Consider the following 17289-nt stretch of genomic DNA (forward strand, 5'->3'; position numbering starts at 1 on the left):
TGAAAACAGAGTGAAGAATCACAGCTAACCCTCACAGGAAGTCCTGCAGGAATTGAAACATTTAAAAAAATGAACCTTTCATTTTTTTTTTGTACTGCAATTTTTGAGAATTCCTGCAGCAAATTCAGTCACTATGCAGGACTATATGTGCTTGAAATCTTCACTTACACTTCACTGGCTAACAGCTCCTTAAGCTTTCATTTCCAGACCAAATGGAGCATAACTGCAAGAGTTTGTCTCGTGCCTCTGGGTGCTGTTTACAAACTAATAGCGAGGTGACACCAGACAGACAGGCTTGCCTTGTGTTTGCCTGCACTGAACATCGCTCAGCAGATAATTGCAGCAGCATACCTGTGGCCCAGCAGGACTGTTTGCTCGCCTCCTGCGTTAATACCACTAAGATGGTTCTTCACCAGATCAAATATTACTATTCCCTGTTGGCACCATGTGGAGCTGGCTGCTGTGGGTGGGGGGCTGGGCATGTTTACATGTTTAGAATGTCATTCTCTGACTCTTTCAGCGAGGCACTAAAACAAAAACAAAACGAAAGCTCACCCAGCATGAGCCCTTCCTTATTAAAATGCCACACTGAAGGTTTGCGTTGGGAGCGTATCAGACCGCATCAGACATCTGATAAGAAGCAGTAAATACACACCAGCTGGTACTTTGATCTAAGCACAATACGAGGTATGTCAGAAGAGGAAGGCACAGGGGTAGAGGTAAGATGAATGAGTCCATCAAACATTGTGGCAGAGGTGAGCTATGACTAACTACAGCATATCTTTAGTACATTTGAAAGATACTGTATCATCCCTTATCATTGCTAATAAATGATACAAATAAGACTGCAAGATTAAACTTAGATAAAGAAGATGAAAAAGAAGCCTGATGAATATTGGGAGCACATTCTTTGGTCAGATGAGACCAAGATAAATTTGTTCGGCTCACATGGGGTCTGGCATTTGGGGTTTGGTGTGAGCCTGGCCAGGACAACCACAGTGAATGCATAGTCCCAACAGTGAAGCACGCAGGTGTTGGGGAGATGACATGTAGCCTATAGATGGCACCATAAATGCATGTGGATATACCAAATATTGGCAGACAAGATGACTCCCAGTCTCCAGAAGCTTGGCAGAAGAGGAATATTCCAGCATGATAATGATCCAAGGCAATCTAACAAGATCACTCAAGAGAAAACTATGACCTGGCCTGTTTTTATATCGCCTGACTTGAATCCAGTAACACACCGTCAGGGTATTTTAAAGAGAAAGGTAGAGCAACACAACCACTCCAGCAAAGAGCAGCTGAAATGAACATTTCTCCAGAAATATGTGCAACACTGATATCCTCCATGTCATCAAAAATAATGGTGGACACGCGAAGCATTGAAAAAATAGAATATTTGAATCTCAGTAATAAAAGGTGTACTGACTATTCTGTGCACAGTCCTATCCAGAAATCTGGCAGAGGTTTCTGATTTAATTCAATTTTAATGTTGATTCAGCTATAGTGCATAGAATTCACTGGCTCGTGTGTGCAGGCATGAAAACAGGTCAGGGGTGAAAAAGGTGAGAAGGATATTACCCCTCTAGGGGGGTCCGGGGGCATGCTCCCCCGTAAGAAAAATTGTAATATTCTATATTTTAAAGCATCAATCTGATGCATTTTGAGATGCTTTTTTTGCCAACCTGGGGAGAGCTGGAGAAACTTAACTTCAGCCATGAGTCAAAAATGATTATGGCCTCCTTACTAAGTATTATGCACTGATGTCACTGGGTCTAACATACAGTATATGAGGCACAATGTGGTAAGGGCACCACAAATGGCTTAATGCATAACCAAGAGATGGTGGACATGCTGTAACTTAACTTGTCTACTCATTTGATACTATTGATCATGACATCCTAATTCATCATCTTGAAAAGTTAGTTGGGCTTTCTGACTCTGTATTAAACTGGTTCAGAACAGTTCAGAACATACATCAAAGGGAGCTGCCTTGGTCCATTATTATTCTCACTGTACATGCTGCCACTTGGGGACATCATTAGAGAACACAATGTATGTTTCCATAGTTATGCTGATGACACGCAACTGTACATCTCTGCTGAGCCAAATGATGCTGCAGCAATAAACTCCATTACTACCTGTCTTTTGGCGATAAATAAGTGGATGAGCAATAATTTCTTAAAGTTAAACGAGGACAAAACTGAGATCCTACTAGTCGGCCCTAAAACAAAAAGAGAAATGCTGTTTAATACTTTGGGGAAATTAACTCCCTTGATTAAATCGGAGGTTACAAGTCTTGGTGTTATTTTAGATTCAGATTTAAGCTTCAAGTCTCACATTAACAAGGTGACGAAAACATCATTTTTCCACCTTAAAAACATAGCTAAAGTCCTGCCATTTATAAATCAAAAAGATGCTGAAAAACTGATTCATGCCTTTATTTCAAGCCGTCTTGATTATTGTAATGCAATCCTTACTGGCCTCCCAAAAAAAACAACTGAGAGACTTCAGCTCATTCAAAACTCTGCAGCTCGGCTATTAACCAGAACCAAGAGGAGAGAGCCAGGGGCGGACTGGGGGGGGAAAGTGGCCCGGGAGTTACTGTCAGACCGGCCCACTCAATACACGGCGAGTTGCCCACTCAATGCATCGCACGTATCGACCAGTCGGTCACCTATTTTGAAAATTACCCACACACTTAACATTATTTTGGATAATTACAAAGAAATTACATCATATATGTTTTGTTTAATAACATTTGGATCCACCAATTTGACTGGATGGACACATGGAATAAAATGATACTGGCTATTGTAACACTCCAAGGTAGGTATAGTTTTCTAGATGAATATGCTTAACTCTGGGCTAGTATCAGATGGTTATATGTATAACTACCGAGCCTTAAGGAATGAATGTCAGCAGAGAAAGACCACACAATAAAGAAACTGGAATCAGAGGGTAGAATTAGTAGGAACCAGTGTCGGCTCCTGGAAAAAATCCTCAGGGGGGGCATATTTTTGATAATGATTAAGGCGACCCATTCAGTAGTTACATTAATCAAGACAATTGTATCAATTTGTTGTTAGCTGATTAACTCATACAGTAATACCTTTTTGTCCACTAGATGGCAGCACACAACAGAAATATTTCCCCTCTACCTACATAGCTAGAGTAGCTAGTTACAGGTGGAAAGCTATGAAAGAAAGTTGCATCCAGGAGTCTTCATAAGCAAACATGATGTGGCTCCACATTAAAATATCCCACTTTTTCATTATCCACATGTCTCAAAAGTTCTATGATGTAACATAGCTTAACCAGGACACATGATATGTCCAATAACAACATAAAGAAGGGGCAACATATAAGTCAAAACCAACTACATTTATTGACTGATCTTGAAAGTAGTGGCTTACAAAAGCTAAATAAGTCATCACATAGAAAATAACTCAGTGTTAGTGCAAGAAGCGAACATTCACACTGTAAAACCTATGACAAGTGACAGTGGTATAGACCTCGTTAGCCACTTCACAGCCTGCTAGCCACGATTTTCTTACGTTCCAATTCTTGGATGTAGCACCCCCCCCCCCCCCCCCCCCTTGTAGAAACCTGTTGAATGGATACATTTGGTCTAAGAAGTCCTAAATGTTTTGTTGTCAATTTATCTTCATTAGTACGCCGACTTTCAAAGAACGAATGGAGTTGTTGCACTGAATGTTAAAAATGGATTTAACAAGAGAGTCAATGAGAGAGATCTGGGGCGATTTCCATTTTGCCCAAAAAGGAGGCGGGGTCATTTCAAGCACCACGTTTGCCTGACTGTTGGCTGATTCGACAATGACATGCAGAGGCAGATCAGACGGTCTAGTGGTAGAATCCGACAGAAAAAAACTCCTTTTCCCGTAGGCAGTGCGTCACCCCAATCGCCCTTATGGACAAGCCGCCCACTATATTATAGAAATGAACAGTACAGAACATACGATGGGGTGTGAACATCAGTGGTATCAGTAGTGTTGCATGCTGGGTGTGTGATTGTGTATGTGTGTGTGTAGGGGTGTCTGAGAGCGAGTGATGCAAGTGTTGAGTAGGCTAGAGCGATTGACATTTAATAACGCCTAAAACAAAGTTGGACTTACGGAAGACATTAGATGAGTAAAGAAGACACTTCAGAATAGTTTCGAAAACTAAGCACCATGAGTGTGAATACATATCGCAAGGAGTAGTATAAAAATCAGTCAGTGAAATCAGATCGCTTTTGGAAATAGATTCAATAATATGTGTTCTGAGTAGCATAGAATAACGTAGGTGCCGGCGATGTTAGAGGGAAGGGCCGTTTGGTGAGCGGAGTGGGCCGGTATTTTGGACCATCCCAACCCCGTCGGCCCACCGGGGATTCCCCCGGTATCCCCGATGGCCAGTCCGCCCCTGGAGAGAGCACATTAGTCCAGTTTTAGCTGCTCTGCACTGGCTTCCAGTAACTTTTAGAATTGACTTTAAGGTCCTTCTCCTAATATACAAACCCCTAATGGGCTAGGACCAAGTTACATTGCAAACTCCCTAGTCAAATACTTGCCCTCAAGAACACTGCGATCATCGAATGCTGGTTTATTGGAGGTTCCCAGCAAAAGCCGTAAGAAAATCGGGGACGCAGCATTTGTCATTTACGCCCCAGTGCTATGGAACATACTGCCTATAGACATCAGGGAAGCCAGCTCGCTTAACATCTTTAAAAGAAAACTAAAAACGTACCTCTTCACATTAGCCTTTAACTAGCTACCACTTCGCACTATATATATATATATATATATAAATACTTTTAATTTAATTTAATTTAAATCTCTACTGGTGATATTAAGGGGTTAGATTAAATATATCTCTATAATTATAATTTTATTTTTTTTGCACTATATCTGAGTTATGTTTCTTTGATGTGTATTTTTATGTGCATGTAATTTCTTTGTGCATATTATGTATTTGCTGTAAAGCACTTTGAGCTGCATTCTTTTGCATGAAAGGTGCTATATAAATAAAGTTTTATTATTATTATTATTATTATTACTCTTCCATCATGATTGACAGACAATACAATGTTATGTAATTCAGATTTTAATTAGGGCTGTCAATAGATACAAAAAAAAATACTAATTAATCTCACATTTTGAAATTCATTAATCTAGATTAATCGCGATTAAAAGTTTGTTTGACTTCTAAAGACTAAATCTTATAAATTAACGAGTAATCACTTTCAGACAGCGTGTATTTTAGACACTGTTGTTTAATTGCATTTTTTTTTAACACAAAACTACACGCAGAACTGTGTTTTCAAAGAGGCTCAGGCCTATAAAGTGCCAGCCAGGTACAGACTGTGTGCCGCGCAGGGTAGATGTTAAAATGGAAGTAGCCTAGCAGCTGCCAACATAATACGGGCACTATCAGTGCCTAAAATGGTCAGTTTGCCACTTATCTCCCATCTGTTTGAGACGTCGATGAATTCCTCTGCACAGTCCTCCGCTGTATGTCGGTTTCAAAACGGCGAATTTCGCCGAAAGGTGAGGGATTTTCATGTCTGTGTGTGAAGTAACTGTTTTGAAACGTCCTCTGTCATGTCACTGATACGTCGTGAAACAGTGTTGTTTGATGAAGGCATTGTCTGTATATATTTTTTGCCTTTCCCCCCAGCATTGCCCCAGCCATATCCGCGGCAGCAGGGAGAATTAAGTCCGCCACAATAGTGTGGGGCTTGCCAGTCTTAGCCACTCGGTAGCTCACCATATAGCCCCTTCCTATAAACGGTATCTGTTTCCCTTATACAAGTTTTACTGGTCAAAAGTCCTCTTAATTCCCGTTCAAAAAACTCCTGTGGTTTATTTTTAAAGTGAAAATGTTTTGTTTCTAAATGTCTGCGCAAAAGTGAAGGTTTCATCGAGTTGTGAGATAATACTTTTGCACATATAACACACTGTGGCCGAGTAGATGAACCAGTACCAATACAAGTGAACCCCAAAGCAATGTAGTTCTCATCATATTTGCGTCTTTTTGATGATGTAGTTTCTCTATCTGTTTGCTTTCTCATGTCATGGGGTCGAAGCTCTGCATCAGACTCACCGTCACTGTCAGTGGCCATGCTAGTAGCTTGGCTAGCAACAAATGTATTGCTGCCCCTGATCCAAGGACTCGTAAGAGCAACCTGGGTTGCTGTCACCGGCAGGTGCATCCTCGATTGTATGCCTACTGGTAGAAGCCGATGGTGTCTCTCTGGACGGGGGGTTAACTCTTTTCAACCACTTGTCCATGTTCGTGCAGCAATCGGAACGAGCTCCCGCTTCCCTACACAGGGCATCAGCAAGTCAAATTCTGACGAGGGAGCTAACCGTTGTGCCTATGTTAACGGTCACTAATCTACCTGTAGCCATTTTTGGCAGTGTAATTATTTAGCTGAATATGGGTATACAAGAGTATTTTTGGCAATGCGACTTGGCTATTCAGACTATTTAAGATGTCATGTCTATAGCTCAGTTTGAAAATGTAATGGGCTTTTTCACTTTGAAAACGCAAATCAAATGTTCTCCTCGCGTACCCCCTGAACCACTTCGCGTACCCCAGTTTGGGAACCGACTACTAGCTCTATGACTACTAGCTTCATGACTACTGGCTCTATGACTACTGGCTCTATGACTACTAGCTTCATGACTACTAGCTTCATGACTACTGGCTCAGGTTTCAGGTTAGTCTCTGTGCCTCGGATGGGGCCTGGCTTGGGCCGAACAGGTGCCTGAGATTGGGCCTTGAGTACATGTGAGTATGGCCGCCGGTATGTTGATTTGTTTGTTTTATTTTTGGGCACATGTTTTGGGGTGCTAGAGCCCTTGTAAATAAATATATATATTTTGTATAAGAGCTACCATCTCCTACTGTGTTTGTCCCCACATCTTCACCAAGTCGAGTCACCACAACCCAATAACGCGGGGTGACCAGTCGGTCTTTCACACACACAAACACACAATGAGAGGACTCATTTTATTGTTGAGTAAGATTTCTCAGAAGATCAGCAAAGGCCCACCCTTCCTGCTTTCATGCTGTGCACACAATGTGGGAATCACATTGAGTTTATTAATCATACTGGGAGACACTCACAAACAACCCACCCACACACAGATGGTCAGATGTAAATTCATAGTGGACGCTTCATGATGGATGGATAGTCCCAGTGTGTTCTTTGACATATTTCCAACACATAACCACATGCACTCACGCAACACAATATCCTCCATGTCATCCAAAATAATGGTGGACAAACGAAGCATTGAAAAAATAGAAGATTTGAATCTCAGTAATAAAAGGTGTGCTGACTTTTATTGCATTGAGTGCCTGCTGTGAAGCCTGTTTTTTCAATATAGTAAATCTAAGATTTAACCTTTCATTTTCCATAAGAGGAAATACCCTAATGTTGAACCTAGAAGTACTGCAATCACTATAAGGTGATACAATTTTTGACTGATTTGATATTTAAGTGATATTGCACAACTCTCTTCTGTTGTATACTGCATGTTCTATGCTCTAGCTCTATGACTACTAGCTCTATGACTACTAGCTCCATGACTACTAGCTCTATGACTACTAGCTCCATGACTACTAGCTCTATGACTACTAGCTCTATGACTACTGGCTCTTTGACTACTAGCTCCATGACTACTAGCTCTATGACTACTGGCTCTTTGACTACTAGCTCCATGACTACTAGCTCTATGACTACTAGCTCTATGACTACTAGCTCCATGACTACTAGCTCTATGACTACTGGCTCTTTGACTACTAGCTCCATGACTACTAGCTCTATGACTACTAGCTCTATGACTACTAGCTCTATGACTAATAGAGCTATGACTACTCAGCAGCAGCACCTCAGCAGTTTATGCTCTTTTTGCTTGGTTTTTGTACATAATAAGTAAATCAGAACCCATACAAATAACAGAGATGCAGTCTGTGTAGATTTTAAGGTTGGAATATTCACATCAGATGGTTGTACTTGGTAGTTTTGGTAGCAATACAATGTGTATGTGTGCGTGTGTGTGTGAGTGTGTGTGTGTATGCGTGTGTGTGTGTGTGTGTGTGTGTGTGTGTCAGTACGCAGATGCACACCCGTGTTGCAGTGCATCCATCTCTTTTACCTGAACACAATCCTAGAGTGGCCATTGACTCACTGCATCATCTGGTTTCAAATGGATTTCCCTCTTGGTGCTCCTTCCTATTTGCTGTTTAGCCTGTGCCACGTGTTTAATAAACACGAGATAGCACGAGAGGCCTCCCCCTGACTGTCTGACTCCCGAAGTTTCTGCGGACTGTGCGGAGCTCATTGTTTTTGACTGATAAGGCTCAGGAGAGCCAATCGGCTGCAAGGAGGGCAGAGGAGGGCGGATGGAGGCTGGTGGGAATGGGATTGGATTCTCCATCTCCAAGTCATTTCTATGTAAATGATCTGGGGCTAATGTTTTTGGCGACTGGAATTGACTCCCATCTGGGAGAGATGGTGGAAGACGGGGAGGAGAGTCACCGTTGACCCTGGTGCTTACTAGGCCAGTTCACGGGCCATGGGTGCATGATAAGCTACCTCTCTCTACCTCTAACTTCAGCACATACAAAACACACACACACACACTGTGAGAAGGTGAAATTCCCTCCCCTTCTCACTGTGACTCATGAGGAGTTTGGCCCTGGGGTGGACTCTCCCACCACAATGGTTGTGTCCGGGCTCCCCCACGACAATGGATGAGTCCAAAGACAACTGATTGGACTAATTTAGCCAAGTGGCCAGCATATTTAAAGGGTGCCTCATGAGAGGACGGAGAGAGACTGTTTCGAGAGAGGCATTCGACAGCACAGCGAAAGAACTTGGTGAAAGAAGGTGTACTGCTTTCCCTGCTTACCTGTGTGAGGTGAAAGTCAGTACGTGTCTAGATGTGTGGACACCGTTAGCTTTGTTTTGTTCCCTTGTTCTGTGTGCCTTGTCTTGGTGCCTTGTCTGTGTGCCTTGTCTCTGTACCGTGTTTGTGTGCCTTGTGTTGTGCTTAGTGTATGTAGGTATTTTTTGTCTATGGCCAGTTTATGTACTTAATTTCAGGTTAGTCTCTGTGCCTAGGATGAGGCCTGGCTTGGGCAGAACAGGTGCCTGAGATTGGGCCTAAGTACGACAAGCAGGTGCCCAGGGTGCAAAGTACTTGAGTACATGTGAGTATGGCCGGTATGTTGATTTGTTTGTTTTATTTTTGGGCACAGGTTTTGGGGTGCTAGAGCCCTTGTAAATAAATATATATATTTTGTATAAGAAAGCTACCATCTCCTGCTGTGTTTGTCCCCACATCTTCACCAAGTCCAGTCACCACAACCCAATAACGTGGGGTGACCGGTCGGTCTTTCTCACACACACACGTCAGAGCCCGGACCTGCACCAGCCACGCCCCCGTTGGTTTACACTCGCTCAGACCCCATTCACACGGTTGCGTCGGAATGCGTTGATCCGTTAATGAATGGGGTGACGTCATCCTTTGCCGAACTGGTTAGGAAAGGAGCCACAATTCAGTTCGGCAAAGGATGACACCCCATTCAAAGCGAATGGGGATCCGTCGCCCTTAACGGATCAACGCATCGTTTAAAAGTCAGGCGATCAACATAATGTCTCAACGAAAAAGTAAAGGTCCTGTTATTAGCCAATCAAACGGAGTAAATCACCCACTTCCGGTTTCAATACGGTATCTCTGGGCCATAAGTTTTCTCTGCCGACAGGGTTGTCTTGTGCGCTTTCAGGTGCCTCTTGTTGTGTTCTTCCCACCTATTTTGAAGCCACAAGGTTTCTCTCCCGTTATTGCGTTGCATTGTGTTTTATTTTCTGTCAAGTTATAATTAAAGACTGTCCAGATATCTGTTCTTCTTTTTCTTCCAGTACTGAGTGCTTGAACTTGAGCAATCATATAACGTTGATTAGGGCAGTGGAGGTGGGATAGATACAGGACCGGGCAACATTCAACTAATGATGTGCATACAAGTTTAGAAAAAAAATAATGTGACTTAGTCAACCACCAACATTTTTGTCTCGTCTCGTCAACGAAAGTTAAAATAGATTTAGTCACAGTTTTTATTTTCAAAGATCTGTTTAGTCACGTCTTAGTCTCATCTTAGTCATGGGAAAAAGGTCGTTAACGCATATTTTTCCCCAAAGATTTCGCCAACGAAATTAACACTGGTTCTCAAGAATCCTATCTCGAAGTCTGTTCTTTCCGTGACACACACACACACACAAACACACAATGAGAGGACTCATTTGATTGTTGAGTAAGATTTCTCAGAAGATCAGCAAGGGCCCATGAAACGCTGTGGGAATCAGATTGAGTTTATCAATCATACTGAATCATTCAACCAGTGCAGGACTGTGCTTGCTCACACAACACTTAAAAGTCTGATAGTCCCACGCACAGATGGTCAGATGTACATTCATAGTGGACGCTTCATGATGGATGGATAGTCCCAGTGTGTTCTTTGACATACTTCCAACACATAACCACGTACGCATGCACTCACGCAAAGATGGTCGAGAAAAAAGAGAAATGAAAGTTGACCTGTACTTCTGCTTCTGGGAGGGCGAGACGTTCTGCGATTGCTCAACACTCTCATCAAACTCTAACAGATGTTTGTTTGCTATTCTCTGTTTGCTATGCGGATCAACGCATCGTTTAAAAGTCAGGCGATCAACATAATGTCTCAACGAAAAAGTAAAGGTCCTGTTATTAGCCAATCAAACGGAGTAAATCACCCACTTCCGGTTTCAATACGGTATCTCTGGGCCATAAGTTTTCTCTGCCGACAGGGTTGTCTTGTGCGCTTTCAGGTGCCTCTTGTTGTGTTCTTCCCACCTATTTTGAAGCCACAAGGTTTCTCTCCCGTTATTGCGGTGCATTGTGTTTTATTTTCTGTCAAGTTATAATTAAAGACTGTCCAGATATCTGTTCTTCTTTTTCTTCCAGTACTGAGTGCTTGAACTTGAGCAATCATATAACGTTGGTTAGGGCAGTGGAGGTGGGATAGATACAGGACCGGGCAACATTCAACCAATGATGTGCATACAAGTTTAGAAAAAAAATTATGTGACTTAGTCAACCACCAACATTTTAATCTTTTCTCGTCAACGAAAGTTAAAATAGATTTAATCATAGTTTTTATTTTCAAAGATCCATTTTCGTCACGTCTTAGTCTCATCTTAGTCATGGGAAAAAGGTCGTTAACGCATATTTTTCGCCATAGTTTTCGCCAACGAAATTTACACTGGTTCTCAAGACTCCAATCTCGAAGTCTGTTCTTTCCGTGACACACACACAAACACACAATGAGAGGACTCATTTGATTGTTGAGTAAGATTTCTCAGAAGATCAGCAAGGGCCCATGAAACGCTGTGGGAATCAGATTGAGTTTATCAATCATACTGAATCATTCAACCAGTGCAGGACTGTGCTTGCTCACACAACACTTAAAAGTCTGATATTCCCACGCACAGATGGTCAGATGTACATTCATAGTGGACGCTTCATGATGGATGGATAGTCCCAGTGTGTTCTTTGACATACTTCCAACACATAACCACGTACGCATGCACTCACGCAAAGATGGTCGAGAAAAAAGAGAAATGAAAGTTGACCTGTACTTCTGCTTCTGTCTCTCATCAAACTCTAATTTAAATTCATCTTTTCCAGAAAGAGGGGGGGTACTTGTTTAATTGGTTCCAGGCTGCTGGGTGGCTGAATGGGGTTTTATGCGGATGGATTTATGTAGATTTTATTGGCAGGTCCCAGCAGGAGGGGCTTTTGAACAGGAGAGCAGAGGAGATGGCAGCGCTGCCTTCACAGAGGAGAGCTGCTCCCTGCTGGACTCCTGTGAAAGGCAACTGATGGCTAAGCATGGAGAAATAATACGAATCCAGCAGTGGGCAAAACACACAATTGTGTCACACACACACACACACACACACACACACACACACACACACACACACAGTCACACTCACATTCATACACTTATGGTTAGATTCCAACAAAAGGCAAATGAGAAACTTAATTATTCCCAGCATATATCAGTCCCTCCAGGATTATGCGATCTTGCGTTTTCACAAATTCAAGGATTTCCTGCAATTTTCTCTTATTACCACAATATTTCAACAAAATAAACATGCAAGTCATGGAATTTCTGCTTTTTTGCTATTGATTTCATTTAACTCAAGATCCTTACAATTTTAATCTCAACCTTTGGGAAATTCTGCAATTCGGTAAACTTTCGGTTACTTTTGGTTGCAACAATCACAACAAACCCTCGGGGGTCATCCTGGTGGGATCACAATTTTTAGGAACTCTTGTGGGATATTGAAAAAAAATACACCAATTCAAAATCAGTCATTTTAACTGCATTTTTGGAGGATTTCCGCAGCAAATTCAGTCGCTTTTCACCACACTGATCCCAACAAAACATTGCAAGATCCCGGAGAGACTGATATTTAGCTATGGCTATGAGTGCATACTTTAATGGACTGGAGTCCTGTCATTTAGTGTGATAAGATGTAATTTACAAGATGCCTCATCTGTTGGTAGAAAAACAGTTTTTGAATCTTTGAATTTATTACAAGGTTACAGTAACGTAGACATATAACACAGGATGCAGGCTCATCTCTGCTTCCAACAAAGCACCACAGACTTATTTACATATCAAACTTAACTTAATAAAACTTTAAATGAACATGACTTAAAGCCCCATTACACGAGAATTGGTATTGTTTGCTACTGAGCTCCCCCTAAATATGCTACAGTTCAAGTTGATGCTCCTCGTGGTCTGGAGTGGCCTGCGTCTTGGAGTCCGGTCTTGTTTATTCAGCGCCAGTCTCATAGTTCCCACTGAACCAGTTGTCCCGGCCTTCATCAGATTATCCTGTAGGCGTTTTGCAGTAACATGAGTTTTTTTTTTTTAGTTGTTAAGTTGCTAAGGGCTCTTGATGACATTTGGGGATTTCATAATTTTTAAACTTCCTTAAAGTGCTCCCAATGGTGTCTCTTGGAATGTTAAATCTTTCGGAAATCTTCGGTGAAACAATATCCTTTCTCAGCTTTTGTGGAAGCTCCTTAGTCTTGCCCATGATTGCAACTTACCTTGAACACCTTCATGGGTGGGGTCTATGTATGCATCACAGCTGAAGCAAATTAAGGATTGTTATAGAGTTCCCAAACGCTTAATTATGTTTTTACTCCACTTTAGGTTTTAAAAACATCAATATGATATTGGGGTTGAATAATTGTGACATGACTATATTATATTATATGACAAAATATACTGTTACACACGAATACAACAGCATACATTTTCTTTGTTGATTTTATGTTTCAGTGAACTGTTCATGGGCTAAATCATTATAATCTTTTGGGTGTTGAATATTTGTGACTGTTTGTCTGTAACACAGAGCTGGAAGCCCAGCCCAAGGTAAGCCCTGCAGGGGAAAGTGAGGGAGAAACTATGCTGACTGACATGGGTAAACCTGTCTCCACACTAACACCAGCCAGGAAAGCTACTGTCATCAAAAGCTGTCTGCTGCCTAGGTCTGCTTCAACACACCACACCAGTATGAGGAACTGCAGACAGAAACTGTGATTCACACAAACTCACTTCAGTGGGGTTGGCATAGCTTAAGAGAACTAATACAACAGGTGCTTCAGCATTGTTGTTTTCATGCATGCAACAAGAACACAGCAGTGCAATCTTTACAAACCAACATACATAAGAGACCATCTTCCCATAGGATTCATACACTGGGGGCTTTTTATTTTTGTTGACAGTCCTTGACCAAAATAGAATATATAAATGGTTACAACCAAGGGACCAGATTGAAGAGAAAGCAAACAGAAGGCATGGGAATGTGTGAACTCAATTTACCTTAATGACTAAAAAAAAACCCATACAACATTCATAAATGACTGCTTACCTGCACATAAACAGAATAGCCAGGAGGGCAGCCAAGTTCAGGTCCCCAAAAGGCTTGAATATGTGATATAGTGTGACCATGCTCAAATGCAAGTCATATTCAGACACCGGTGCTTAGGAGTGGCTATATTCAGTTATAGACAATATAACCCTGGTGTAAGAAAACTGAAGAGCACTAGTGATGAGGGGGAGATTTAAAGCACCCACTTGTGAATTCAGCAGCTTTGAAGTCAGAAATATTTAGCTTACTACATACGGTGTGAAAACAAGCATCTGATACCAGTGAGCTGCAAAAGCCTACAAAGCATTTAAATTATAGAGGAAATAAATGGAAAAGCATAGTAGTTGTAACCATTTCAATAGCTCAGCTCCTAAAACAGTGGTTGGGAAACCTGCTCTGGCAGCACACACCTGGTCCTGGAGGGCTTCCATTCCCTCCACTGAACACCTGACTCAGCAGTACTCTTGGTTAGCTCAACACACCAGATTTGGGCAAGAGAATCATGACTACACTGATCAGGTGTGCTTAAGCAGGACCACAGACGTGAAGGATGGGTGGTAGTCCATCAGAGAGCACTTACCCAGTATTTTGGGGTAACAGAAGATAGTTAGAAAAAATTAAAATAAATCCAGTCTGACCACAAAAGCAGTCTGGCAACAAAAATGCCATTTGACCATGCAAAAAAAAAGTGGGGAAAAGCAGCTACTCCCAGGTCAAAACTTTCAATGCAGATAACTCGGCATTAAATCGGTAGCAAGGATGAAATGCAAATTCCATGGCTAAAAATGCAGACAATGGCAGAATACCAAAGGTGGAAAAAAAGAAATACACGACCAAGGTTAAAAATTCAAATAATTTATTTAATAAAGAGAAAAGGTGAACAAGCTCGCTAAAACCATTTAAACATAAAAACGTCTCCACACAAAGTAGAGTTCCCATAAACCTCTCTACGCAATCAGACGTAGGCTCGCCCGGTAGAATTTGACCTTGGGGCCGAATACTTTGCAGAGTAGCCGCTGTCCTCACTCTTGGGACACTGGCAGCAGAGGAGGGCTCCTCCGAGAAGCAGCAGTCCGGCGGACCCCCAACCGATGAACAGGGATGCGCCCAGCTCCCGTCTCTGCGCGTCCACGATGATGGGGTTGTAGAAATCCCTGATGACGGAGTGAGCCGACCAGGAGACTGGAATCAAGCAGAGGACTGCGCCGACTATGAAGAACACGCCCGCTGCAACGACGACTTTGGCTTTGGCTGCCCCATCCTCCAGGCAGTTGGTGCATTTTCCTCCAGCGAGGGACAACAGGATACCCATTATATTCACCAGGATGGAAATGACGACCAGTGCGCGGGCGGCCTGCAGGTCCCGTGGGAGAGCCAGCATGGAATCGTAGACCTTGCACTGCATCTGTCCAGTGCTCTGCATCACGCAGTTCATCCACAAGCCTTCCCAGAAGATCTGCGCCGTGACTATGTTGTTACCAATAAATGCAGTCACTTTCCACATCGGTAGAGCGCAAATAACGATAGTTCCCATCCAGCCAATAATTGCTAGAGCAATGCCTAATATCTGGAGACTGCCGGATGCCATCTCGAACGAAGCTCTATGCCAGACTATGTCGCGAAGAGAAATGAAAAGCAAGTGCGATATAAGGCCTAGAAGCCACTGTGCTTTTATACTGGTCTTTCTGTACGTGTTGTCAATTACTGAACGCGGGAACTTGCCTTTGGACCGTGTTTCAGCTGCGCTTAATTAATTAATCAATTAACAAACGGGGCAAAATCACTCCGTGTAATTGACATTTGTGATTTGGCTAAATAGTAATAAATACATATCAGCCTCGATAACATCATTGGACATAACGTCATCGCCCTACTTTGGAGGTTGCACTACCAAATAATATGTTAATTATTGTTTACCACCGTATAACTGATACACCGTATGAAGTAGCACACCCTAATAATCGATCAATGCAATGCACTGAGAATTGTGAATGACAGTTGAGGTAATTCATAAAATTACATCAAGCAAACTTGTGGGAGTTGAATGATGGGAGGCAGCTGGGATTCTCTAAGCACTGATTGGTAGCTATAGCTGCACACACCTGTGAGATGAGTAGGACTAGCTATGAAGGCTCTTTGAGGTGATGTTTGTTTGCATATAGTCATCTGTCACTTCTGTCTTTTAAGTAATATGAGAGTTAAATTAATACATTTTCACTGGGTTTATTGTGAAGTCACTTTGCAAAATACTTACATACATACATACATAATTGTCATTAAAAGGTTTAATTCACTCTGCATCCTGACAGGACTCTTTAAAATTACACTTCTGTCTGTCAACTCTGTGCAGGTTTCATTGACACGTATGCTCATTGCATGGCCAGTGTGATTCAGTGGGAGAGGGTAGTCAAGAATCAACGATGGCAGCAGAAACATTTAGAAAATGTTCTGTCTACTTTTCAAAGCTCATGGTTTAATGACCCTGATACTGATAGAGTTTATGAGTCCATGTGTGCCATATTGCCTTCATAAGTGTTACTGAGTAATATTAACCATATTGGCCATAAGGAGCTCCAAATAATGTAATAACACCTCGAGCTCCAAACTAATTTTGGTGAATTATTGGGTATGGTGTGTCAATAATAGGGATGGTAGGATCAGCCCATTTATCACATATTGATGTTTAATGAAAGTCTGTCTGACATGTACGAACATTTGTGAGGGTTCTATCGGGGCCTATGTGAAAGTGTGATTCTCTGGCCCACACGCTGCTGGTGATTTGGGGGAGATGTGTTTGAATTGCTGCCGAATCCCTTCCTGGGTGGGTGTCCAATGGGCTAAATTAAGACTCAAAGCCCCATTTACCCCGAGCCCCTGTCGTGACCACGGCTTCAGCTGGACAGTTTGGCTGAGTCACGATGATAGGCGGGCATCCTTTCCCCCTCGCCAGCTCACTCCTGATCCGTGCGGTGTCCATCTAAGAAGCAGAGGCTAATTACATTTCCTTACGAAGGGCTGAGTGGTTCATGTCTTCTCTGCAGGAGATCTCCGCTCATGTCAAGGGCACTAAGAGAAAGAGGAACAGAGAGAGGGGGGGGGCAGTGTGACGAAAAACGCAACCACAGGAAGTAAGACGAGCCTCTCCTCAGAAATCAGGGAAGAAGCTTTGAGTGAGTACCTTCTCTATAATGCCCCCCCCCCCCCCCCCCAAAAAAAAACAGAATAAAGAAAAAACAACAACAAAAGGCAAACAAACAAACAAACAAACAAGTTTGAGGGAT

At 42.4% G+C, this 17289-nt stretch overlaps 1 protein-coding gene across 1 annotated transcript; it reads right to left on the minus strand.

Annotated features, from left to right (window-relative positions):
• Positions 1–14847: 14847 nt before the first annotated feature.
• On the minus strand, positions 14848–15662 carry LOC105913289 (claudin-like protein ZF-A89). The gene has a single exon (XM_012842336.2). The coding sequence runs from the start codon at positions 15594–15596 to the stop codon at positions 14964–14966; it is 633 nt and encodes a 210-aa protein (XP_012697790.1). The 5' UTR covers positions 15597–15662; the 3' UTR covers positions 14848–14963.
• Positions 15663–17289: the final 1627 nt, after the last annotated feature.

The sequence above is a fragment of the Clupea harengus genome, chromosome 2 (assembly GCF_900700415.2).
Source record: "Clupea harengus chromosome 2, Ch_v2.0.2, whole genome shotgun sequence".
NCBI lineage: Eukaryota > Metazoa > Chordata > Actinopteri > Clupeiformes > Clupeidae > Clupea > Clupea harengus.